General features: G+C 41.0%; 2 protein-coding genes across 3 annotated transcripts in view; one reads left to right on the top strand and one right to left on the bottom strand.

Annotated features, from left to right (window-relative positions):
- Positions 1–9,825, bottom strand: part of POLR1A (RNA polymerase I subunit A) — an 89,338-nt gene extending 79,513 nt beyond the window's left edge. The window contains 3 exon segments of one of the 2 annotated variants that reach the window (NM_001133901.1): positions 2,601–2,750; positions 3,957–4,161; positions 9,639–9,825. In NM_001133901.1, coding sequence (NP_001127373.1) covers positions 2,601–2,750; positions 3,957–4,161; positions 9,639–9,715 — 432 coding nt within the window. In that variant the 5' untranslated portion in view covers positions 9,716–9,825. 2 annotated transcript variants of the gene reach the window in all.
- A 348-nt stretch (positions 9,826–10,173) lies between these two features.
- The window catches only part of PTCD3 (pentatricopeptide repeat domain 3), a 31,682-nt gene continuing 15,839 nt past the window's right edge, over positions 10,174–26,016 (top strand). Inside the window, 8 exon segments of the mRNA NM_001132569.2 lie at positions 10,174–10,289; positions 12,269–12,321; positions 12,419–12,455; positions 15,028–15,073; positions 20,147–20,215; positions 20,668–20,772; positions 22,536–22,659; positions 25,103–25,218. Coding sequence (NP_001126041.1) covers positions 10,186–10,289; positions 12,269–12,321; positions 12,419–12,455; positions 15,028–15,073; positions 20,147–20,215; positions 20,668–20,772; positions 22,536–22,659; positions 25,103–25,218 — 654 coding nt within the window. The 5' untranslated portion in view covers positions 10,174–10,185.

Below are 26,016 nucleotides of genomic sequence, written 5' to 3'. Positions count from 1 at the left end.
GGCCTCCCAAAGTGCTGGGATTACAGGTGTGAGCCACCACTCCCAGCCAACATAATCTTATATACAGAAAAACCTAGACTCTACCAAAAACCTCTTAGAACTCAAACAAATTCAGTAAAGTTGCAGGATAAAAAAAATCAGTAGCATTTCTATACACAAACAATGAATTAGCTGAAAAAGAAATCAAGAAGGCAATCCCATTTATAATAGCTACCAAAAAAACACCTAGGAATAAATTTAACCAAGGATGTGAAAGACTCTTGGAAAACTGCAAAACACTGACGAAAGAAACTGGAGAGGATACAAATGGAAAAACATCCCATACTTATAGATCAGAATAATTAATATTGTTAAAATTACTACACTACCCAAAGCAATTTACAGATTCAGTACAATCCCTATCAAAATACCAATGATATTCTTTGCAGGAACGGAAAAAAAAAAAATTGTAACATCTGTATGGAACACAAAAGACCCTGAACAGCCAAAGCAATCTTGAGTAAAAAGAACAAAGCTGGAGGCATCACACTACCAGAATTCAAAATATACTACAAAGCTGTAGTAACCAAAACAGTAGGATACTGGTATGAAAACAGAAACATAGGCCAATGAAAACAGAGAACCCAAAAATTAATCTACATATCTACAGCAAACTGATTTTTGCAAAAGGTGCCAAGAACATACACTGGGAAAAGGACAGTGCCTTTAATAAATGATGCTGGGAAAACTAGATATCCATATGCAGAAGAATGAAACTAGATCTCCACTGCTCCCCTCTACAAAAATCAACTCAAAATTGATCAATGACCTAAATATAAGGTCTGGAAAAATATTTTATCAATCAGACCTCAAAGCACAGGCAACAAAAGCCAAAATAAACAAATGAGATTATATCAAACTAAGCTTCTGCACAGCAAAGTAGTCAGTCAACAGAGTGAAAAGACAACCTACGGAATAGGAGAAAATATTTGCAAACTATTCATCTTAGGGACAGAGGCTTAATATCCAGAATATGTAAGGAACCCAAACATCTCAACAGCAAAAATCCCAAACAATTCGATTAAAAAATGGGCAAATGATCTGAACAAACATTTCTCAAAACACATATAAATGGCCAACAAATATATGAAAAAATGTTCAACATCACTAGTCGTTGAGAAAACACAAATCAAAACCACAATAAGGTTTCCTCTCATCCCATTAGGATGGCTATCCCCAAAAGACAAAAAAAAAAAAAAATGCTGGTGAGGATGTGGAGAAAAGGGAACTCTTATACACTGTTGGTGGAAATGTAAACTAGTATAGCCACTACGGGAAACATATGAAGGTTCCTCAGATAACTACGAATAGAACTTCCATATGATCCAGCATCCCACTATTAGACATTTATCCAAAGGAAAAGAAATTGGTATATCAAAGAGATACCTGCACCCCCATGGTTACTGCAGCACTATTCACAATAGCCAAGATATGGAACCAACCTAGATGTCCAACAATAGATAAAGGGATAAAGCAAATGTGGTATATATACACAATGGAATACTATTTGGCCATAATAAAGCATGAAATCCTGTCATTTGCAACAACATAGATGGAACTGGAGGACATTATGTGAAATAAGCCAGGAACAGAAAGTTAAACACTGCAAGTTCTTATTCATATGTGGAAGCCAAAAATAAAGTTGATCTCATAGAAGTAAAAGTAGAATAGAGAATACTAGAGGCTGAGAAGGGTAGGGAAAAAAGGGGAACAGGAAGAGAGTTGTTAAAGAAGATAAAATTACAATTAGACAGGAGGAATAAATTCTAGTGTTCTACACCATTATAGGATGACCATAGCCAACAATAATATAGTTTCAAACAGCTAGAAGGAGAATATTGCATGTTCGCAACACAAAGAAATGATAAATGTTTGAGAGGACAGATACGCTAATTATCCTGATCTGATCACTGATACACTGTCTGTATTACACCATCACTATGTACCCCATAAAATATGTGTAAATATTATGTGTTAATACAAAAAAAGACCAAAAAAACCAAACACAAGAAGTAAACAAAGTAAGCATTACCAATAGGTGAACAACCTGACATCATATGCCTCCTAAAATGATGCGATACAAAGTACCCTGTATCATGTAGGTTGTATCTTGCCAAAATGTGAATCTAATTACAAGAAATAATCAGACATTCTAAAATGTAAGAAATCCTATAAGACAACTGGCCTTGAGTCTCCAAAAAAGTCAGTATCATGAAAAAGAATTTTCTACATTACAATGTTCTACTTTAAGACAGATCAAAGAGATGTAACAATCAAAAGCAATGTCTTTTGATTGAATAAACCTTGATTGAATCCTTGGTCCAGAAAATCAGAAAAAGCTCATAAATGGATTAAATGGTATTTCACCATTGTTTCTATGAACATTCCTTTTATTATTCTTATAGCTTCCTGTTTTCACACTCAGCTATTGGTATCCAGTTATAAGATATAAAGATCAAACGTTCTGGTGACTATTGGCATGGTAACTAGGACAACATACAAGCATCTCTTGTTCCCCACCACTTTGCCTTTCCTGATTTCTGTGACCACTACCCACCTACCCTGTTCAGAATTCTCTCAAGCTCGTATACTGCTTGTAGGGCCCCGACTTCCAGAACCCTCAGCTGGCAGAGTAAGAGGTGAATCACGGCCCGGGGACAAGTCAGCATGTGGCAGTTTAAACAAGAGCCCCGAAGCAGCAGGTACAGCTTCTGAAGAGAGGGAATAAAAACAAACAGGATATTAGAAAGAAACACAGTAGTCATGGTGATTTTCAGTATACTCACAAGTTTCTTTATGTAGTCAGTCTATTCCTTTAAAAACTCTACTTCAGCCTACATGCTTAGAAAGGCCTTTGTTATCTTAAGAACCAGATAAATATTCCCTTCTATTTTCTTTTAAGGTTTTATTTTAATCCATTTAGACTTGAAATTTACTTTGGGTGTACGACCTGAGGTAGAGAAATATCTTTATTTTATTCCAAGATTTAATTAAGAGACTTCTCAGCCAGGTGCAGTGGCTCACGCCCATAATCCCAGCATTTTGGGAGGCCAAGGCGGGCGGATCACTTGAGGCCAGTCACTTGAGGCCAGGAGTTTGAGACCAGCCTGGCCAACATGGTGAACCTGTCTCTTGTAATTTTTGTAAAAATACAAAAATTAGCTGGGCATGGTGGCACGTGCCTGTAATCCCAGCTACTCGAGCGGCTGAGGCACAAGAATCACTTGAATCCAGGAGGCAGAGGTTACAGTGAGCCAAGATCAGGCCATTGCACTCCAGCCTGGAAGACGGAATGAGACACTGTCTTAAAAAAAAAAAAAAAAGACACTTCTCTTTAACATGATTAACAGACAAAAATCATGTCCATGTATACCAACATATGTGTAGCTTACAAAAAAAAATCCTGGAGGTGAGTTAGCTGAAATAAAAAGCTGAAAATGTACCAGCATGACTCTAGACAGGAGCTTCATTCTGACCTCACTGTTGGGCTTTCTGGGGCTTTGCTTCTCCTGCCACCACACAAGTGCCTGTAGAGACACCTGAAGGGCTCAGGGAGACCCTGAGAACACTGAAGTTCTCTCTATTACCAGGCAGGTGCCACTGAGATTTCTGAAGAGCACGAAGACCCTGAAACAAAAGGTGTAGGGGATGAATCTGAACTCTCCCCAATCCTCCACGCAAACGGAATCAGGCTGTGGCTCTACTCAACTGGAATCAAACTGATATTCATTTATTTAGGGCCACAGGGTAAGTTGAAGTTATTGTATTTGGCTCAAAGCTTCAAAATCTCATTCTACAGAATGCTTTCATTGGAGTGCCTGGGGCTTAACCTCCTTAGACCACTCTTGTGGGAGAGAGGCAGCACTCACAAATCCCACCAGCAGCCCTGAGACCCACACAACTAAGGCAACACTTACATCGAAGAGGAGAGGGTTATACACCGTGAGTGGGAGCTCAATGTGGCCCAGGTGCCCAGAACAGTTGCTGAAGTCCTGCACGCAGGTGGAGCACACCTCTTTGGAATCTGCAGGGCCCAAAGCTAAATCATACAGGCCGTTTGCCGATGGGTTCCCCAGGCTGTCCAGGTACCGAGGGTTCGTAATGGATTTAACACTTAATTTCCTAAGGGGATAAAAAAGACCAAGAGGAAAGCTAAGGTTACCAACCTCTCTGATGTTTCCTTTCCAGCACAAAACTATAGTTAAGTGATTATTTAATGCCTGTTTGATAGCTCTGGAGGGCACAATCTCTGTCTTTCTCACTAGTGCACCCCAACACTAAGTGCAGAGTTGGTACCCAATAGTTAATAAATACATATGTGCTAAATGAATAAGTCATAAAATACATATATGCTAAATGAATGAGTGGTAACTTCTTAAAAACAGATTTAGAACAAAACTTGCACTAAGTATATTGGTAAACTGTTTATAAAAGGAGTTAAGCATCTACTATACACTGACTGCTTCACAGGCAGCATTATTCTGTCTTTTTTTTTAAACAAGGTCTCACTCCTGTTGCCCAGGCTAGAGTGCAGTGGTGCAACCTCGACTCACTGCTGCCTCGAACTCCTGGGCTCCAGTGATCCTCCCACCTCAGCCTCCCGAGCAGCTGGGACCACAGACATGTGCCACTATGCCCAACCAATTTTTCGATTAATATTTTTTTGTAGAGACAGGATTTCGCCATGTTACCCAGGCTGGTCTTGAACTCCTGAGCTCTAGAGATCTGCCTGCCTCAGCCTCCCAAAATGCTGGATTACAGGAGTGAGCCACCATGCCTGGCCACATTATTTAGTCCTGATCTTAATCCTCTGAAATGCTCATCACTACATGTACTTTTCAGAGGACGAAACCAAGGCTCAGGGAAGTTAGGTGATTGAATCCAGATGACACAAACAGAATGTGGGGGAGGCAGAATATGGAATAGGCTTAACTCCAAAGCCCACCCAGTTCAATGAAGGGAATGTGATGCAACAATCCCTGTATGCAGAAATAGTAAATTTGACAACATTAAACACATTTAGTCAAACCTTAAAAAAGGTTTCATCACATTTTATGTTTGGTTTGAAAGGTGCTCCCATAGGACACAACTATGTTTAGGAGGCTAACTTTGCTTTCACAACTTTCTCCTTTCTGATTTAGAAAATAAAGACAAAGAAACCATCCCAATCTGACAGCCTAGAGGAGATCTGAAGGTTGAAACGAGAGTCCCCTAAAGATGTAAACACTCCCTTTAATAAAGCACAAAAATAGTGTCAAGTTTTCATGAGTGGTGACATGTTCTGAGTGTAAAATGATGTTAGTCTATCAGGAACTAAGCTGCTCAGCTCTAGAGGATTCTATGTTGCATGGCCAGTGTCACTCTAAGGGCCAAGGCGACAGGGAGGCAGATCTGCTGCTGTGGCTCTTGTCTATATGGTCACCTTGCTGCCAGTAAGCTAATTTCACGAGAAACTTGATCTAACTCAAAAGTTGTGCGTGTGGTCTCTTCCCACAAATCTAGAGTCCACCTGCAACCCTGAACTGGGTAACATTGAACAAATTACTTACCTTTTGTTCTTTAATCTTAATTTTTGAAACTGTAATAAAATATATATAAATTCATCATCTTAACTGTTTCAATTAGTACAGTTCAGTGGTAGTAAGTGCATTTGCATTGTGCTACCATCACCACTCTCCATCTGTAGAACCCTTTTTCATCTTGTAAAACTGAAACCCTGTACCCATTATACAGTAATTCTTCATCTCCTCCGCTACCATCATTTTACTTTCTGTTTTGATTAATCTGACTACTCTAGGTACCTTATATTAAGTGGAATCACACCGTACTTGTCCTTTTGTGACTGGCTTATTTCACTTAGCACAGTGCCCTCAAGGTTCATCCATGTTATAGGATGTGTCAGAACTTTTTTCCTTTTTTAGGGCTGAACAATATCCCATTGCATGTATATACCACATTTTACGTATCAACCCATCCATTGATAGACACTTGGGTAGTTTCCACTTTTTCACTATTGTGAATAATGCTGCTATGAACATAGGTATACAAATATCTCTTTGAGACCCTACTTTCAATTCCTTGGCTACACATCCAGAAGTAGAATTGCTGGATCACATGGTAATTTTCTCTTTAGTTTTTTGAGAATCCACTCTACTGTTTTCCATAGTTGTTGCACCATTTTACATTCCCACTAATGGTGTACAAAAAGGTTCCACTTTCTCCACACCCTTGTCAACACTTACTACTTTCTGTTTTTTTGATAGTAGCACCCTACTGGATTTGAGGAGCTTTTTATTTGCATTTCCCTAATAATTGGTGATGTTCAACATCTTTTCACATACTCACTGGCCATCTGTATGTCTTCTTTGGAAAAATGTCTATTTAAGTCCTTTGTCCATTTTAAAATTGAATTTTGTGTTGTTGAGTTGTAGGAGTTCTTTTTATGTTCTAGATATCAATCTCTCTTCAGATATATAATTTACAAATATTTTCTCCCATTCCATGGGTTGCCCTTTCACTCTGCTGACTGTATCCTTTGATAACTACCTAATTTTTTTCTCACCTGAAGTCTGGGCATCACAGCAGCTCTATTAGGATGATTAGAAGATAACATATAGAAAATAGTGTCGAACAAAGTTCCTCTCTCTTTGTAGAGGAGAAAGTCCCTCCCACCATTACAGGAGTGGGATGAAGAGTAGGGGCAACTAGCAAGGATTCCACCAGAGACAGCAGAGTTTGAGATCAATAGACTTAGGTTTGAAGATGACCTTTGCCACTTCCTAGAGAGATATTTTGTTCTCTGGGCCTGAATTTTTTACCAGAGGTGCCACCACAAATCGTGTTGTTAAGAACTGAGAATGGGTGTCGTTAAGGAATGAAAGTGCCAAGCACTGAGCAGCTAGCTCCTCTATCCATCTATTCAAACACTCAACAAATACCCAGAGTGCTCACTGTGTGCCAGACAGAGTTAAGTGCTAAGGAAACAGACAAGAACTGCTATGCTTACAGGCCTTACATTCTATTGGAGGAACGGGAACAGACACAAAATAAATGTATAGTCTGTTAGATGGCAGAAAGGGCTATGACGAAAAATAATGCAGGGAAAGGGAAAAGCGGAGTAGGCAAGTGGTCCTAGAAGCCCACTAAGGAGGTACTTGGGCAAAGGCTGAAGGAGTTGAGGGAGCAGGCCATACAGTCACCTGGGCAGAGGGTTTTACAGGAGGAAGAAGCAGGCAGTGCAAAGGTCCTGAGGTGGATGTGTGCCCGTGGTGCTCTGGATGCAACAAGGTCAGGGTAGCCGGAATAGAGGTGAGATCAGAGAGGTAACAGGAGACTGAAATGACCCCTCCACGCCATTTTTAAAGACTTGGTTTTTACTGAGTGAGATGGGAAGCTATTAGAACCTGGCACAATAAAAGGTGGCAGTATTATTGAAATGTCTCAACTCTAAACCTGTTTGAAAACTCCACAATTATCTTTTTAAAAATTCAGGCAACTTAAAACACTTCTGCTTTTGGATGAAATCATAACCACTTATGGCGGTGATGATATAATTGGAATTTCTGGGCTAGCACACTGTTACCAATGATACCAGAGCTGTGGCTCAGGAGTTTATTCATCCATTTATTCAGACTTGAGGATAAAAGACAAGAGTGACACATATACGAAGCTCAAGGATAGTGGAGGAAGACAAATATACATAAGCACAAAAAGTCACTAAAGCACCATGACAGACAACTGTATCATGTGCAAAATGACCTCAGAAAATGAGGGAGGTGAACTGAGCTTTCAGGTGTGTATGTTGGGTTAGGGGACAGAGGGAAGTACCTCCTTTTGGCTGAAAGGACACTGCATGCAGAGGGAATAGCTTAAAGAAAGGCCCAGATGTTGAAATATGATGGCGGTTTCTGGAATATGCAGGTGGTTTAATAGGGCTGAAGAAGGGATGATGTTATAGCTAAAATCAGCATTGGTCTGATCATGGGAGACTTTGCAGGCTATGCTAAGAAAATATACTTTATCTGAGGGAAATGGAGAACATTTAGAGGGTTTTAAGGGTGACAGTGGCATGACTACATTTGCACTTTGCAAGAATAATTTTGACAGCAGTGTGGAGTATGCACTTGAGAGGTGTAAGGGGAGGGTGGAAGGAAAAGACAATTCAAATATGAGATAAGGGCCAGAGGCAACACAGTAGCAACTGGGAGAAAAAGGAGACTAAGAAAAAATAGACATGTAGGTGACACAAAATAAGAGCCCAATAAATAAGTTAGATGTCAGGAGAGATCCAGAATTATTTTCCAGTTTCTAGTGACTATTTTGCACTATGTACACCATTTTGGAGGGGTAAGTAACCCCTCCCTTTGAAGAGGAATGCCATGTTGAGTTTTTTTTTTTGAGACAGAGTATTGCTCTGTCGCCAGGCTGGAGTGCAGTGGCGCAATCTTGGCTCACTGCAACCTCCGCCTCCTGGGTTCAAGCGATTCTCCCGCCTCAGCCTCCCGAGTAGCTGGGACTATAGGTGCCCGCCACCACGCCCAGCTAATTTTTGTATATTTAGTAGAGACGGGGTTTCACCATGTTAGCCAGGGATGGTCTCGATCTCCCGACCTCGTGATCCGCCAGCCTCGGCCTCCCAAAGTGCTGGGATTACAGGCGTGAGCCACCGTGCCCGGCCATATTGAGTTTTTGATATGAATTTACGATCTCTGTGTGAAATTCAATTAAAGATGTACAGACAGCTGAACAAATGGGTCTGAAAATCAGGGAAATAAATTTGCGTTGGGGATTTAAATTTGAGACTATAAATCATGAAAGCGGTGAGATTGTCTAGGGGCAATATTTACCATGAAGAAAACATTACCAGAATAGAATCTTGAAGAACATCAACATTTTAGGAGTAAAACGAGGTACAGACCTTGCTCACCAATGTGTCATTAATGCCTAGCTTGGTGCCTGGAAAAAACTGGATGCTCAATAAATGTTTGTGGAGTTATAGATAGATAGAGGAAGAAAGGGAGGTAGAAGTATTTGTCATAAAAATAGGAGAACTTGAAGACACATAAGGTTCTGGAAGAAAGGAAAGTTTCAAGAGTGCATTGGAGAATGTTAAATGCTACCTTGATCAAAATGAAGACTAAAGAGAGTTCCCTTGATTTAACAACCAGACCGAGAATATAGCGGGGTCCAAGCAAAGAGAAGTTAACTCCTGAACTGACACTTGAAGGACAATCATTTTACAAACAAGAGGAAACTTACTACGTGCCTAATTAACCATGTCAGGTACATTATGGTTAATTCCACAAATGCTTGTTAGTTAACGAGGAGACTGGCAGATGATAACGCTGCAGACCAGGACCCTCCCCACCCTTATACTCCCCCACCCCCAGCGCAAACTCTTTCCCCCAGCCCCACCGGCCTCTTATCTAGGCAGTCCACGCCAGCCCAGGAACGTTCCCAGAACTACGGCTCCCAGCAGGACAAGCGCCAGACAAGCCTGGACTCAGAGGACAGACTGGGCGCAAGGGCTTCTGGGAATCGTAGTTTAGGGCGCCGACCTCAAGAGCCAGGCTGGGCACGCTACCCGACCAACTCCTTACTTGAGCTCTTCAGCCGAGTATATCCCGAAGGAAATGCCCTGCAGCCGCCGCCAGGGCATGTTCTTGGAGATCAACATCCTCCAGGTCCGTTTTGAATTCCGACACCCAGACAGACGTTCCACTCACCACCTGACTATTCTTAAGTCACCCTCAAGCCCGGAGTCACCACGCGATTCAAAGTGCGCTTGCGCGCGGAAGCGGTCGCAGGAACGACATTTACGTGGATGAGATCACTTCTACATGGGGGGGAACAAATAGTTGTACAACTCTCTGCTCGCTCTTTTGTTTTGAAAACAATGAAAGATATATAAGACATCAAAATAATCATTTAGGAAAATTCCTCCGAGGCAAATCGGGTGTATAGAGCTTGTAGCTTCCGTGACGAAGTCTTTCAAACCATGAGCTTGCAACCTCCCATTTTATGATTGCTTTCGTCTTCTTCCGCTTCAGCCAATAGCGGAGCTGTTCCCTGCTCCCCGCCCACTTCGCCCCACCTTCCTGAAGGTCGAGGAACGCTTTCCCAACATGCTCTGCAGAGAAATCAAAGATGGCGGGTGTATCCGCTGTTCGCTGGTTGGGGCTTCGCAGCAGGCTTGGCCAGCCGCTGACGGGTCGGCGGGCGGGTCTGTGTAAACAGGCACGCAGCTGCAGGTAAGAGACGCTTAGGGTATCCGCGAAGAAGACCGCGGAGTCACCTTAGTCCTATGTTTCCCAGCTGGCTGTGGAAGTAGGCACGTTAAAGTGGTTTGCTCATGCGCGCCCTTAAGGCCGCGTGCCCTTAAGACCAGGCACGCGGAGGTGGCCCTTTGAAATAGGATTCGCAACGCATTTATTCATTAGAGAAATACTTATTGGTTGCTTGCAATATTCTGTAGTTAACACCATCCTCAAAGCTAGGACCCTGCTCTCATGAAGCTTGCGTTCCAGTGAGTGTGGGTATTAGCAACACTACCCCAAATTAAAAATTATCCGCCAGTACTCATTTTAATCCAATCAGGAGGAGCGAGGAGAACGTACAAGATCTTCCCAAATAAAAGGCAGTCTCTGGTCGACACTGTAGGAACTTTGGCTAAAGAAGTTACCAGGTTTTCATAAAAGCAGAAAAGTCTAAAAGATCTGACCATGCCCTTTTGATCTGTGATAGTTATAGCTGGGAACATGTATGACCTATTTGTGTAATTTTTTTTTCACTCAGTACAAACAGTGGCATTGTGGGAATATGAGAGGCAGTAATTTGTAGTGAAAACTTGCTAAAAGCCTAATTTTAGGTTTAGTGTTTGCCATTCACTTAATTGGATGATAGTAGACAGATTTCCTCATCTGCAGACTGGAGTTGGTAATAACCATCCGAAAAGTTTGTGAGGTATAAGTGGGATATGTAATTTACAATATGTTTTTTATATGTACTTTCCCTTAGTTCCCCTCAAGAAAGAGAAACCACTCCATCTGATACTGCAGAAACCTTTGTGCTGCCATTCAATGCCAGTCCTCCGTTTCCTGGTAGCCATCGTTAGCATTTTTCTACTCATTTTCTTTGCCTGAAGCAGAATCTCTCCCTCAGCATCCGTTCTCAAAATAACTGTGATCTCTGTTTTAAGGTCATGAGAAACAAATAGTGTGACTTGAAAGAGTTGATCTCTTTCTGAAATGTCCTTAACGTAGAGGGGTATTCATGTTTTAAAATGATACCTGAAACCAGATACTACTGGAGGAAGTATCTTTCTATGCAATCACATCTTGACAATTTTCTGAATGTTACTGATGCCATTTAGTAAGGGGAAACACAAGATAATACTAACTGTGCACATTATCTGTGTGGTGTGTTGACTGTGTTTTTAGTGTGATCAGAATACTTAAACAGAACACTTAAAAACTCAGTCATGGGCCAATGATTCTGTATTTTGGTTTAAAAAGGATTTCATACTGAACCTCTGAAAATAGAAAATATCAGCAATTCCAAGTCTAAATCAGGCCTTATGTATTTGGTAAGTTCTTGATTGTTGAAAGAAGTGGAATGAGAAGCCATGGGTGATCTTCCCTGTGTTGTAATTGCTTTAAGTGAGGTAGTCCTTTCTGATCAGGGCAGTGTCTGTATAGGAGCAAGAGCTCACTGAATTGTTCTTTTTAATGTCATAGTGTTTTGGGTTCCTGAAGTTGAAAGTTCTTGCATTTCAGACCAGATTATTCAAGTGCTATTAAAAACTTTCCTCCCCCTCTGCCATTTATGTAATGAGATTGCTTGCTTCCAAAAATTTTGACTAGCCGGGTATGGTGGCATATGCCTGTAGTCCTAGTTACTCAGGAGGCTGAAGCAGGAGGGTCTCTTGAGCCCAGGAGTTCAAGGGTTCAGTGAGCTATAGTTGCACCACTGCACTAAAGGCTAGGCAATGGAGCAAGACCCTGTCTCTAAAAAAAAAAAAAAAAAAGTTTTGACAGTCTTGTCCATATCTTGTATCCATTCGTTAATGATATTGAACATGCTGTACAGACTGTCTTCTCAGCATTCATTGACATGAGTTATCCAGTTTAATCCGTGATAATTGGAGAATTTGGGCTCAAAGTACATATAGGTGGAGGTGAGCTGGGTACTTCATTAATGACTATTAGCTTTAAGGCTTTTGTTTTTGCAGATTTTATTCTGGTAGTGCAACCCTCTCAAAGGTTGAAGGAACTGATATAACAGGTATATTTTAAAATATATTGAATTCTATTTTTATATCAACACGTTGGATTCCATTGTAGTACTAGGAAACTGATTCATGTTTTATTTTTTACATTAGGGATTGAAGAAGTAGTAATTCCAAAAAAGAAAACTTGGTAAGTATTCTATCAGTGTTCATTCAGCAAATGGTTGAGTGCTTACTATGAGAGAAGTATAAGGGTTAGGTAAGGAGACAGTGACAGGAAGAGCAATAGGAGAGCATTCTTGAAGAGAGTAGCTGAGCGGGGAGAAGCTAGGAGTTTAAAGGACAAAAAATAGAAAGGTGGAGAATAGTGAGTGAATGAGCAATGAGATTTACTTAAAAGAACAATTGAAAGACATTTTGAATTAGTGTGGGTTACTATTTACGTGGTTAATAATACATGGTTATACATGAACATCATCATTAGAGTAATTTTTGTTAAGGAAGTTCTCTCATATGGTTGGAAGAGCAGACAGTTACTGTCTTTATTATCTCTAATGAGGTAAAATAAAGTAAATGGTGTGGACAGCAAAATTTTGCTTTTTTATTCACTGGATATATCCTTGAACAAATTGCCTCGTCTCATTTATTCAACATTTTGTTGAATATGCAGGAACTAAAACTTCGCAAAAGTGCTCGTTACAGTGTAGTACTATTGAACGCATTTAGTGGCCCCTCAAAAAGCTAGGTCTTAAAATTATGTGACCTAAAGACTCAGGTTCGCCGGGCGCGGTGGCTTACGCCTGTAATCCCAGCACTTTGGGAGGCCGAGGCGGGCGGATCATGAGGTCAGGAGATCGAGACCATCCTGGCTAACACAGTGAAACCCCGTCTCTACTAAAAATGCAAAAAAATTAGCCGGGTGTGGTGGGGGGACGCCTGTAGTCCCAGCTACTCGGGAGGCTGAGGCAGGAGAATGTGAACCTGGGAGGCGGAGCTTGCAGTGAGCCGAGATCGCGCCACTGCACTCCAGCCTGGGCGACAGAGCAAGACTCCATCTCAAAAAAAAAAAAAGACTCAGGTTCATTTAAAAAGCCTTTTTAAAAAACTTTATTAATCTGAATTGTGTGATTATTTTAGGGAGGCCAGGGAGCCCAGTTATGTCAATGCATAGGTAACTGGGATCATAAAAGAAGTGCAAATTAAAACTTACCATATTGGCAGAGAGAGGATGTGAAGAAATACGTTTGTTATGGGACAGTAAATTGGAACAGCTCTTTGGAGGGAAATTTGGCAGAATCAGAATTGGAAATGTACGCACCTTACTGGTTAGCCACTTTGGAGGAACATTTGCATATATACATGGACAAGACTGTTCTTTATTACTTGGGAATAGTAACAGGTTGAAACAGCCTGAATGCCCATTGAAAAGTGAATGGATAATTTTAAAAGGTTATCATACAATAACTTTTTGCATTGAAAGGAATTAATTAGCTCTATATTTAATAACATGGATAGTGCAGTCAAACTTACGTAGACACATGCAGAATGACAGTGTGTATACGTTTTTTAGGGAGATGTTTATGTGTGAAAATACCTTTAAAAGTTCTGGAAATACAAATACCAAATTCATCGTGGAGAGGGGCCACAAGGTGACACCAGACACTTCAGGTTAACGTGTAATGTTCTAGTTTATTTTCTTAAGATAATGTATGATAACTTTTTAAAGTAACCCTTTTAAGAAAGAGAATTAGTGAGTAATCTGAATGTCATCATTTTTTCACTGCCATTTGTTCAACATGTTAGGAAAGTGTGCTAACTTGATAAGACTTAAATAGGGCAATAAAAGATCTGCTGAAGGAATGCTGAGATGAGAGAATGTGTCATTATCATACTTGCTGAAATTACATAAATGTGACTTCTAAACGTGGATAGAAAATTTAGTGGATATTATATACATCAGGGAATTAGTTTTGATGAAATATAAAATTTCCTGTACTTTTGGTTTTCTCAGATGACTTACAGTCTTAAGAATGTTACGTTAAACTTTATTTAGAAAAATACTCTTGGTATAATTCCCTTTTGGAAAGGAAACACATTAAATCTAACACAGGAGCAAAAATATATTTGAGATCAAATTATCTTGTCTGTCATTTATTCCAGTGAAGGCTTTTCTAATAGTTCAGTGAAGGTCTCTACTCAGAGGTGCAGTGGACAGCTGGCCTGCAATTCTTACCATAAGGTTATGTATGGTTGAGAGGTTCTAAACCAGGAGGTTGCATCAGAATTATCTGGGAATTCAGTAAGAGTGTGTGTGACAGTCCTCCATGGATCTTGGGAGGCTTTGATGCAATAGGTCCAGAGAGAAGCCTGTGGTTTATTCTCCTATAACTGAATCAAGAGCTACCAATTAGGATAGTAAAGGCAACAGTAGTCCCGAAAGCTGCAGTAAGAATCCATAGGAAAGTGGATAGAGGAAGTAGGCCAGATAGTTTTATGAGGGCAGGATGGAAATCACTAGCCCTGGGTTATGGCATTATGCACCAGACCAGAGAGGACAGGCAAAGAGAGGAACATGTACCAACTAGGGGAAAGAACCGGCAGTTTTCTTAATTTCTAATTTATTCTAGTGACCTTGTGACATAACCAGCTTCAGATGAGATCTGCACTTTGTTATTGGCCAGTACACTGAGAGTAGAATCACTTGTTCTGTTTGTGGCTATGAAGAGCCCTGATGAGGATTAACTTGTGGTTCTTATTTTTAGGGATAAAGTAGCCGTTCTTCAGGCACTTGCGTCCACAGTAAACAGGGTAAGTAGGATTTTGGTTTTTTTTTTAACCTAAAACTTGGCTAATAACACACTTTTTAACTTGGCTAATAACACATTTAATACTCATACCTCATCATTACTCAGAATTAAACTGTTGTGGGTCTAGAAAGTTTCTTTAAAATTGTCTAATCCAGCTGAGCCAGGTGGCTCATGAATGTAATACCAACACTTTTGGAGGCCAAAGTAGGAAGACCACTTGACATCAGGAGTTCAAAACCAGCTTGGGCAACGTAGCAAGACCCCCATCTGTTTTTTGTTTGTTTGTTTGTTTTGTTTTGTTTGAGACAGAGTTTCGCTCTTGTTGCCTTAGGCTGCAGGGCAATGGCGCGATCTCGGCTCACCGCAACCTCCGCCTCCTGGGTTCAAGCAATTCTTCTGCCTCAGCCTCCTGAGTAGCTGGGATTACAGGCATGTGCCACCACGCCCAACTAATTTTGTATTTTTAGTAGAGACGGGGTTTCTCCATGTTGGTCAGGCTGGTCTCGGAACTCCTGACCTCAGGTGATCCGCCCGCCTTGGCCTCCCAAAATGCTGGGATTACAGGTGTGTGGCACCGCGCCAAACTTTTTTTTTTTTTTTAATTAATTTATTTATTTTTTGAGACAGAGTCTTGCTGTGTCGCCCATGCTGAAGTGCGGTGGCACAGTCCCGGCTCACTGTAAGCTCTGCCTCCCAGGTTCACGCCATTCTCCTGTCTCAGCCTCCCAAGTAGCTGGGACTATAGGCCCCACCACCACGCCTGGCTATTTTTTTGTATTTTTAGTAGAGACGGGGTTTCGCTGTGTTAGCGAGGATGGTCTTGATCTCCTGACCTTGTGATCCACCCGCCTTGGCCTCCCAAAGTGCTGGGATTACAGGCGTGAGCCACGGCGCCCGGCCTTTTTTTTTTTTTTTTTTTTTTAAGAATAAAACTATTGGCCGGGCGCCATGGCTCACATCTGTAATCCCATCACTAATCCCATCACTTTGGGAGACCAAGGGAGGCAGATTGCTTGAGGTCAGGAGTTCGAGACCAGCCTGGTGAACATGGTGAAACCCTGTCTCTACCAAAACAACAAAAACAAAAATTACAAGGCATGGTGGCACCTGTAGTCCTACCTATTCAGGAGGCTGAGGCAAGAGAATCTCTTGAACCCGGGAGGCAGAGGTTGCAGTAAGCCAAGGTCCTGCCACTGCACTCCAGCCTGGGTGAGTTAGTGAGACTCTGTCTCAAAAAAAAAAAAAAAAAAAATTTAAAATAAAATTATCAAATCCCTTTATTTGGCAAATGAGGAAGCTAAGGTTTTGAAAGTGGCCAGTGGCTGGTTAGGATGTTAAAACCTTAATTAAAGGCTTAATTCCACGCCTTTTATCTTGAAATGCAGTGTTTTTCTACCATACCAGTGATCTTTAATCCCTGGAAGAGTTTGTTGAAATGTACGTTCTTAGGGGATGATTTGGCTGTCGTATACCAACTTGGAGAAATAATGTACCTGTCATGCTGACAATCATGTAATGATTAATAATCTGGGTCCTGGAGCCTACTGGTTTGTTTTAATAGCCAAGCAACTAGCTTTATGATCTTAGGGAATTTACTTTACCTCTTGATACTTCTCTTTCCTGACTTATAAATTGGGGGTTAATTATAGCACCAAACCTCAAGGTTGCAGTGGGAATTATTAAAAAATGAATTAAGTATACGTAAGATTTAGAACAGAGTCTGGGACAAAGGAAATGCTTGGTACATTGTATTTTGTTACTGCTACTACTGTATTGTTGATTTCATTGACATGAAATTTGCTCTGTTGGCAACTCAAGAATAGAGTTTGTAGTCTGGTAGATACACTGAAACTTTGGTAAATGCATCAGAAATGGAACTTTCTGCTTGGTTGTATTTTTTATTAACTGAAAACTTTTAATTTCATCTGTGGGGAAAAGTCTAAAATAATTAAGTCTTTTTTTCTGCCACAGTATCTGTATGGATATTGATCCTCCTTAAGTCGATTATTACAAGTACGGAGAATTGTTCTTCTATTGTAGATATTAAACTACATCTAAAAATGGAACTACTAGGCCGGACATAGTGGCTCATGCCTGTAATCCCAGCAGTTTGAGAGGTCAAGGCGGGTGGATCCTGTGAGCTCGGGACTTTGAGATCAGTCTGGGCAACATGGTGAAACCCTGTGTCTACAAAAAACACAAAAATTAGCTGAGCATGGTAGTATGCGCCTGTAGTCCCAGCTACTTGGGAGGCTGAGGTGAGGCTCACTTGATCCTGGGAGGTGGAGGTGGAGGTTGCAGTGAGCCAGGATGGCACCACTGTACTCCACAGAGTGAGACCCTGTCCCCCCGCCACAAAAAAAAAAATTAAATATAAAATAAAGATGGAGCTACTAAAGATAGTGTTGGGTCTAATGTGCACTAGTGTACTCTACCAGTTTCTGAAAAAGGACTTTACTACGTCTCCCTACTTGCAAAGCATTGAGATTTTCAGTAGCTCCCTTATCCATAAATAGGCACCTGAAATGTAAACACAGAAATGGACCTCTGAGATATTCTCAACATTTCAATGAGAATGGCCCAGGGCCACCTTCAAATCAAAGAAGTTATAGAAATTAAGTGTAGAATTGTGATTTATCTGGCCCTTAAAATCCAAGAGTTATTCGTTTATCTGTTCATTCAGCAACAATATTTTGTGCCCTTATGATGTTTATCAAGCACTGTGCTGGATATAGAATTAGACACAGTTATTGCGTAGTTCTAGAGGGGAAGACTGAGGTAGCACTGAGAAGGGGTTATATCGCTGAGACTGGGAAAGGAATTCTTTTTTTTCTTTTTTTTTTTTTTTTTTAAAGAGATGGAGTCTCCCTCTGTCACCCAGGCTGGAGTGCAGTGGTGCGATCTCAGCTCACTGCAAGCTCCACCTCCTAGGTTCACGCCATTCTCCTGCCTCAACCTCCCAAGTAGCTGGGACTACAGGCGCCCCCCCACCACGCCCGGCTAATTTTTGTATTTTTAGTAGAGACGGAGTTTCACTGTGTTAGCCAGGATGGGGGGAAAGGAATTCTAAGCAGACATTTTAGAAAAGACAGCTATGTGGAGAATGGGAAACCTTTACACTTGAGAGTGTGATAAAGAGCTTAACATATCCAAAAGCAAACCCCTTTCCCTCCAAACATTCCTCACATATTTCTTTGCCATCTCATTAATGGCAACTCCATTCTTATAGCTGCTCAGGCCAAAATCCTGGGAATCATTAGCAAAGCCTTTGTTTATCCCTTCAAAAGATATGTGTGTGTGAGGTCTCCGTGACCACTCCCAGGCTAAGAGTTATGACAGCAAGAAGATATAAAGCAAAGTCAGCAAAGAGAAAAGGCTCATTGGATAAAGACCAAACGAAATCAGTCACAAGCTTCCAAAAGACCTCTCCAGAAGATTCAACACAGGACATGCTTAATTCCTCCATCAGTGACTTGTGACAACACATGCAAAGTGTCTACCAAAGCTCATTAGAGACCCAGTGCCCAGAGTTTTTAGGGGAGGCTGGCCATGTAGACCACCCACTGGCTGGCATATATTATACCAAGTTTCCACACTCCCAGAAGGAAAGCAGGTGTTTGGCACAAAACACGTTGTACAAACAGATTAGGCACAGTGAACCATTCTTAGCAGTTCTAGGAATGGTGGGAACCCTTCCGATATCCAGGTTCCCAGATGGCAGCCAAGGGCCAGCCTTGGAAGCAGACCTTCCTAAGGATAGTAGTTTCAGGTCTGTTAACTCGTTTCTACACAATATCAAAAGTTTCGATGCCTGATATCACTACCAATCACCTTGGTTATTGTCGTCTTACAAGTCTGGATTAATTGCAGCAGTCTCTCTCGTCTCCCACTGCACCTCCCTACACACTGCTGTCAGTTCAGCAGCTGTAGTGACCCTGGATCATATCACTCTTAAGAATTCAACATTGGCTTTCCATTAGTATAATTCAAATAAAAACTGAAGTTCACAACAGGGCTCCTAAGGTGAGGCTCAAGGGAAAGGGGTTTTTGAAAGGGGTAGCAGAAAGCTAGGTCCAAAATAAAATACTGCCTCCAGGTTCCAGCTATGAGCAGCTTTCCCTTGAGAGCTACAGGGAAGCTTCTGCGCCCCCTCCCTGTGGAGTCCAGGTCAGGAAAACAGCATTAAGGATATAGGATAAGTTTTTGCTTTGGAATAAAGGCCCAAGTAAGGCACTCAGACACAGAAGAGAATAGAGAAAGCAATTCTGGGGCATTTCTCAGTGGGGCCCCTGGTGGTATTGGAGAGTTGATTATGCTCAGATTTAGGGAGCAATTTTAATGGGTAACAGGACGTGGAAGAAGCTTCTGTTGCTCACTCCTGAGAGGGCACGGTGATATCTTCCATTTGGAGGGGGGGACTCTTGGTGAAGTTGAGCGTGGGTGGATAGCGACCTTGCTTTGGAGGAAATCCTATTCTGGGATTCTGCTGTTAGGACTAGTTAATTCAGATGATTCTTACCTAGAGTTTAAAACAGTCCCCAGTGATAGCAAACTTAAATATTAAAATCAGCCATAGGGAGGGAGGCTTAAGCCATTGTTTGCTTTGCATAATTAAAGGCAAGTCTTGTAGAGCTGAGAGTACAGTGCAGGTGTTTGTCTTTTGTCTTTTTTCTCTATATATACATGTATATATGCCCACACACATTTGCGCATTTAGGTTACATACATAATTACAACTTACGGAATTTTTATCAAAACTCACAAGGTCCTCTTAAAAATTTAGCTAAAACGACTTGTGGGCTGGATGCAGTGGCTCACGTCTATAATCCTAGCCCTTTGTAAGGCAGAAGTGAGAGAACTGCTTGAGGCCAGAAGTTTGAGACCAGCTTGGGTGACACAGCAAGACACCCTCTCTACAAAAAATTTTGTTAAATGGCCAGCTGTGGTGGCACACACCTGTAGCCCAGGCTACTTGGGAGGCTGAGGCAGGAGAATCCCTTGAGCCCAGGAGCTAAAAGTTAAAGTGAGCTGTCTTCAAAATAAATACAGAAATTGTATTATGTCTTTTCCACAGGATACCACAAGTGTGCCTTATGTGTTTCAAGATGATCCTTACCTTATACCAGCATCCTCTTTGGAATCTGTGAGTATTTTCATATAATTTTCTAGTATTTTATCTCGCTGGTTTGCTTACAACAGTACATAAATAATTTAGTTGTAATAACCTGGGAAAGGTTTACAAATGCTGAGAAATTGATAGACTTTGTGAATCCTTTACTACTTTTTTCAAAACGATGTACATATCGTCAATGGGGAGAGGATTTTTGGTTTTGGTTTCTAATACTTAGGGCTTTTTCACACTGGAGTGACCCACTCAGTTTAAATGGCTTGCTTTTTATATATTTCAAGCTGTGTATAAGATGCTAACTGAAATTATATCACAGTAGAAAAGGTGGGATAGTCTAATTGGGATTCTGCGTGTTGTTGCATTTATTTTTTTTTTTTTTGTGAGGGGGGAGAAATTCTTGCTGAGAGTGTAACTATAATCTTGCTTGAGTTTAAATTACATGTATTTAAATCTTTTTCTTTATATAGCGTTTATTTTTACTGGCAAAGAAATCCGGGGAGAATGTGGCCAAGTTTATTATTAATTCATACCCCAAATATTTTCAGAAGGACATAGCTGAACCTCATATACCGGTAAGGAGAGGTAGTTACATTATTTACATAATACTATTTTAAATGTAAATTAAACCAGGCTTTCATGGCTAATATTTCAGTAGCCATTTGAATACCCTCAATATTTGGATGATAAGCCTTTTAAAGTATGGAGTTAGCTTTGATCACAAGACTAACTTTAAAATTCTTTCTGTATTTATTTGCTCTTCATCTTAATATTTTCCCCATTTGATTTTTGTGACACATGCTCTTAGATCTTTAATTCTGTGACTGAAGTTTCCTTCACTACCTCTCTATACACATCTTTCTCTTCCTTTTTTTTTTTTTTTTTTTTTTTTTTGAAACAGGGCATCATGCTGTCACCCAGGCTGGAGTGCAATGGTGCAATCATAGCTCACTGCAGCCTGGAACCCCTGGGCTCAAGTGATCCTCTTGCCTCAGCCTCACAAGTAGCTTGGACTACAGGGGTGTGCCACCATGCCTGGCCGATTTTTTTTAATTTTTAGTTTTTGTAGAGAACAGGGTCTTGTCTCACTGCACTGCCTAGGCTGGTCTCAAATTTCTGGGCTCAAGCAAACACCCTCCTCGGCCTCTGAAATCTCTGGGATTGCAGGTGTAAGCCACTGCTGCTTGCCCTTGATCTGCTTCTTTTTTTGTTTGTTTTTGTTTGAGATGGAGTCTCACTCTGTTGCCCAGGCTGGAGTGCAGTGGCATGATCTTGGCTCACTGCAACCTCTGCCGCCCGGGTTCAAGCAATTCTCCTGCCTCAGCCTCCTGAGTAGCTGGGATTACAGGTGCCTGCCACTGCACCTGGCTAATTTTTGTAGTTTAGTAGAGACGAGGTTTTACCATCTTGGCCAGGCTGGATCCTGACCTCGTGATCCACCCAACTTGGCCTCCCAAAGTCCTGGGATTACAGGTGTGAGCCACCGTGTCCGGCCTTAATCCACTTCTTAAGCATGGGTATCTTTCTTAGATTTTTATGCTCATTTTCTCTTTTTATTGTGTATACTCTTCTGTTTCAGTGACGCTTGTAATCCATTTGGTACTCTTGTGTATCTAGCCTAGATCCCTTTACTTTGAACTCCACATTGTATTTCCAGCTCCCTCTTTGTTCTGTAGTTTCGGAGTGAGGATTTATGCAGTGTGGTGGGTATTGTGCTTAGTGCTTGTCCATACAGTGGTGAGCAAAACAGATGCACCTCTGCCCTCCTGAGTTTGTTGGTGGAAGTACTAATCTCAGACTCATCATATCGAAACTGCTCCCATACCCCCACATCTCTCTGCTTCCCAAAGCTCACAGAGAAACACACACTTCTTGTTTTCATAGTAGAACTTGTAGATAGATGAGGAAACCAGTGTGATTGTGTAAGTCAAAATATTAAAATCCTGAACTAAGACAGTGGCTTTCTCCATTAGATTGTGAGCACCCTGAAGGTAGAGAATGCCTTTCGTCTCTGTATCCCCAGTGCCAAGCTTAATGTCTGGGGTAAAGTAGTAGGCATTCAGAAAGTATTTGAATAAGTTAGTGAATGAGGTAAAATCAGCATACCTTGGGTAGTATTAAATGTTTAGAGGATACACAGCATTAGAGATGAAAGGTTTACTTCAATTCCCTGTGAAGACAATCATGTTAAATGATCAGTAGTATCTGGTGCAGGACACATGAATTGGAGCAGTGAAGTTTTACTTTGGTATGTTGGTGATAAAAATTTTGTCCTACTCAGTTATCCTTTCCTCACCTTTACCTGTTTGTAGTAACTTTAGTCATCTTGTTTTCCTAGTGTTTAATGCCTGAGTACTTTGAACCTCAGATCAAAGACATAAGTGAAGCCGCCCTGAAGGAACGAATCGAGCTCAGAAAAGTCAAAGCCTCTGTGGACATGTTTGATCAGCTTTTGCAAGCAGGTGACTGAGTTCGATTAAAGCCCCTCTAATAACATGGGCTTTGAAGTGGGCCCCAGTTATATGATTCATATATTTTGAGTAAGAGTTACAGGTCCTGCTGTACTTACTCTGCTTTGATGGCTGCGTGGTTTATATTTTTAATAGTTTATTTCATTTTTAGCTTTAGTGTTACTTAAGAATTATAGGCGAAGTAGAATTGCAGCTTTGTTGGTTTATTGTAGCACTGGTAGAGAAATTATATCACCCTTCTACCTTAGCTTCTGTTTTTAATGTTAGGTAGGTATGCAGTGCTCCCAGATTTCCTGTACCCTTTTCCTTTTTTTTTTTTTTTTTTTGAGATGGAGTCTTGCTCTGTCGCCCAGGCTGGAGTGCAGTGGCGCAATCTTGGCTCACTGCAAGCTCCGCCTCCCAGGTTCACGCCATTCTCCCTCCTCAGCCTCCCGAGTAGCTGGGACTACATGCACCCACCACCACGCCCAGCTAATTTTTTTGTGTTTTTAATAGAGGCGGGGTTTCACCATGTCAGTCAGGATGGTCTCGATCTCCTGACCTCGTGTCCACCCACCTCGGCCTTCGTAAGTACTGTGATTACAGGCGTGAGCCACCGCGCCCAGCTTTCCTGGACTCTTTAAGGATATTTGGAAGATTGGGCGACAACACACAAGAAAGAAATATGTAAAAAGGAAAGCACACTCAACTAGGATCAGGGGTTTTGATGCTGGTGCCATCTGTGTCACTAATTGTTCTTAGCGTTCAAAAAGTTACTTAATTTCTCAAAGCTTCTAGCTCTAAAATTGTGTGGTTCTCTGAATTGGAGCTGGATGTAAACTTCCGGAGCTACACATGTAAATAGCACAGCTGATAAGTCACCATGAAAATCTACATATAGCAACATCAGAAGCAGCTGGCATTAAGTTTTTAGAATCTAGAGTGCTATTTGGTGATTTAGAATAAACATGGAAGTGGTGGAAACTGGACTGAATCATTATACACTTGAACACAAGAAACACTTGCAGAAAGCTATGTTTGAGAATTTTGGTGTGTAGCTTGATACAGCATCAGATGTATGGCTGAGTGATAGCAATAGATTGTAATTTAGTGAGGCGCTTCCCTCTGCTTGTTAATACGATCGGCATCTGGTGTGAGTCTGCATTGAAGTTCTTAGTGCTAAGGCTTGTCTTTTTCTAGTTTTACCCCCTTTATTGGATAGGTGTGTGCAGTCCTTCAGTAAAGACAGATGTCAGACCCATAGCTCAGTAACAAAGTGAGCTAACATACCAGGGAAAGGATCCTAGAACATTTCATTGTCAGGCCCCTAATAAGTGCAAAACACTGTGCTAGCCATTTCACATACTTAATTCTACAATACCTTATTCATTGGTGTGTTTTATAATAATCTTATGAAGGTAATTATTAGGTAATTTTTCCAGGGTCGCATAGCTTTGAGATGGTGTGAACCAGTTGCTTCTCCATAGCCTGTACCCTCTGCCCTGCTTTCTCTTCTGGACTTTTTACATTTCCTGATGGGCATTTTAAAGTTATCAATGTATTTTGTTTAGAAAGATAATTTATTGGCTGGGCATGGTGGCTCACACCTGTAATCCCAGCACTTTGGGAGGCCAAAACAGGAGGATTGCTTGAGCCCAGGAGTTCAAGACCAGCCTGGGCAACATAGTGAGAACTCATCTATACAAAAAATTTAAAAATTAGCCAGGTGCAGTGGCACATACCTGTAGTCACAGCTGCTTGGGAGGCTGAGGTGAGAGGATCACTTGAGCCCAGAAGTTCAAGGTTGTAGTCAGCTATGATGTGCTTGCACTCCAGTCTGGGCGACAGAATGAGCCCCTATCTCAAAACAAACAAAAAGATACATTTACTTTTCTTATAAGATAGCAGATTATATCTCATACTTCTCTTCCTCCTGTTCCCTTTTTAGCCTTTTTAATGAGTGTCAAGATGGGGACATAATGTTTTGAACAATTTTTAAGAGACTACTATAGTTAGACAATTATGCTAGTATTTCTAGGCAAGTTTTTAGTGAGTATCTGAATCCAAATGGAATAATTCTACTTGCGTTTGTTCAAATGCACCTGGGCTGGGGGAACTAAGTGGGGATAGTTTGCAGTGTGTTCAGTTTGGTGATGATAATTAAAACCATGAAGTAGTTTGAGGATAATGAGTACATAAAATAAGTGAGCACAGGCCCAAACTTCATCTTGTGTTCCTATCTTCTACGTCAAATTACATGGTTAATAGGGGTTATGTCCCTGTCTACATCACTTCAGGTGTTTAAGTTGACGTTGAGTGCATAAAGTAGTGGACAACATTAAGTGTGTAGCCATGAAGACCACCGCTAATATAAAAAAAAGACACATTTTAACCTAACAGGCTTTAGTTCTTCATTGTTTCAAGGTTTCTTTATCTTTCTGTCTCTTACCCACAGGAACCACTGTGTCTCTTGAAACAACAAATAGTCTTTTGGATTTATTGTGTTACTTTGGTGACCAGGAGCCCTCAACTGATTATCATTTTCAACAAACTGAACAGTCAGAAGCATTGGTAATAACTGTTGGCCTTGATTTTTTTTTTTTTTTCCCTTAAGCTTCTTTTTGAAGAAATTGCTTTTAAAAATAAGATGGGTTGTTTTGCCATGTGTCAGGGTAGTAGAGATTTGTACTGAGATGTGTGGTACGATAGCCTTGATAAAAAGTGGTACAGGAGGAAGAGAGACTTTAAACAGTTACTTCTGTCCTAGTTTACTTTTTAACAATATGTTGTCCTCACCTACTTCATATTAAGGCAAAGCGTTGATCAGAAATGTTTGGGCTGGCCTGTGCCACTTAGAGTAATAACATGATGTATTCTGGCCAGGGAAAGACTCCGTGGCCTGAGCCCCCTCAAAAATTCATACATGGACGTAGAGGAGAGAACACACTAGGCTGGAGACAGAACAGTAGTGTGCCGGGGGCCGCCTGTAAGTTGAGTCATAGCCTCTCTCTCAACTCGTGAATTTTACTTCTAGAACTAGGTCTCAAGAAATCCTTTGGATCAGTCAGATAGAGATGCTCATGTGACATTTTTCATGAGGAGGTATTTATACTTGCAAAAATGTTGAAAACAATCTAGATGTCCAACAGTAGATGATCAAATGATGATAAAAGTCGTGTGGCCATTGAGCACATTAGAGTAGATGTGTTTGGGTATGGAAACATTCATCCAATAAGTGGGAAACAGGCTATCAGCAGTATATATTCCATTTTTGTAAAAATGTTTTTACAAATGCATACAAAAAAAATCATTTTAGAAGTGTTTCTGGGTGATGGGATTATTGGTGTTTTTCTTTGTTTCTATCTTTTC

The sequence above is a fragment of the Pongo abelii genome, chromosome 12, assembly GCF_028885655.2.
Source record: "Pongo abelii isolate AG06213 chromosome 12, NHGRI_mPonAbe1-v2.0_pri, whole genome shotgun sequence".
Classification (NCBI taxonomy): Eukaryota; Metazoa; Chordata; class Mammalia; order Primates; family Hominidae; genus Pongo; species Pongo abelii.
The sequence above is the reverse complement of the archived record's forward strand: the minus strand, read 5'-3'. Positions and strand labels throughout refer to the sequence as shown.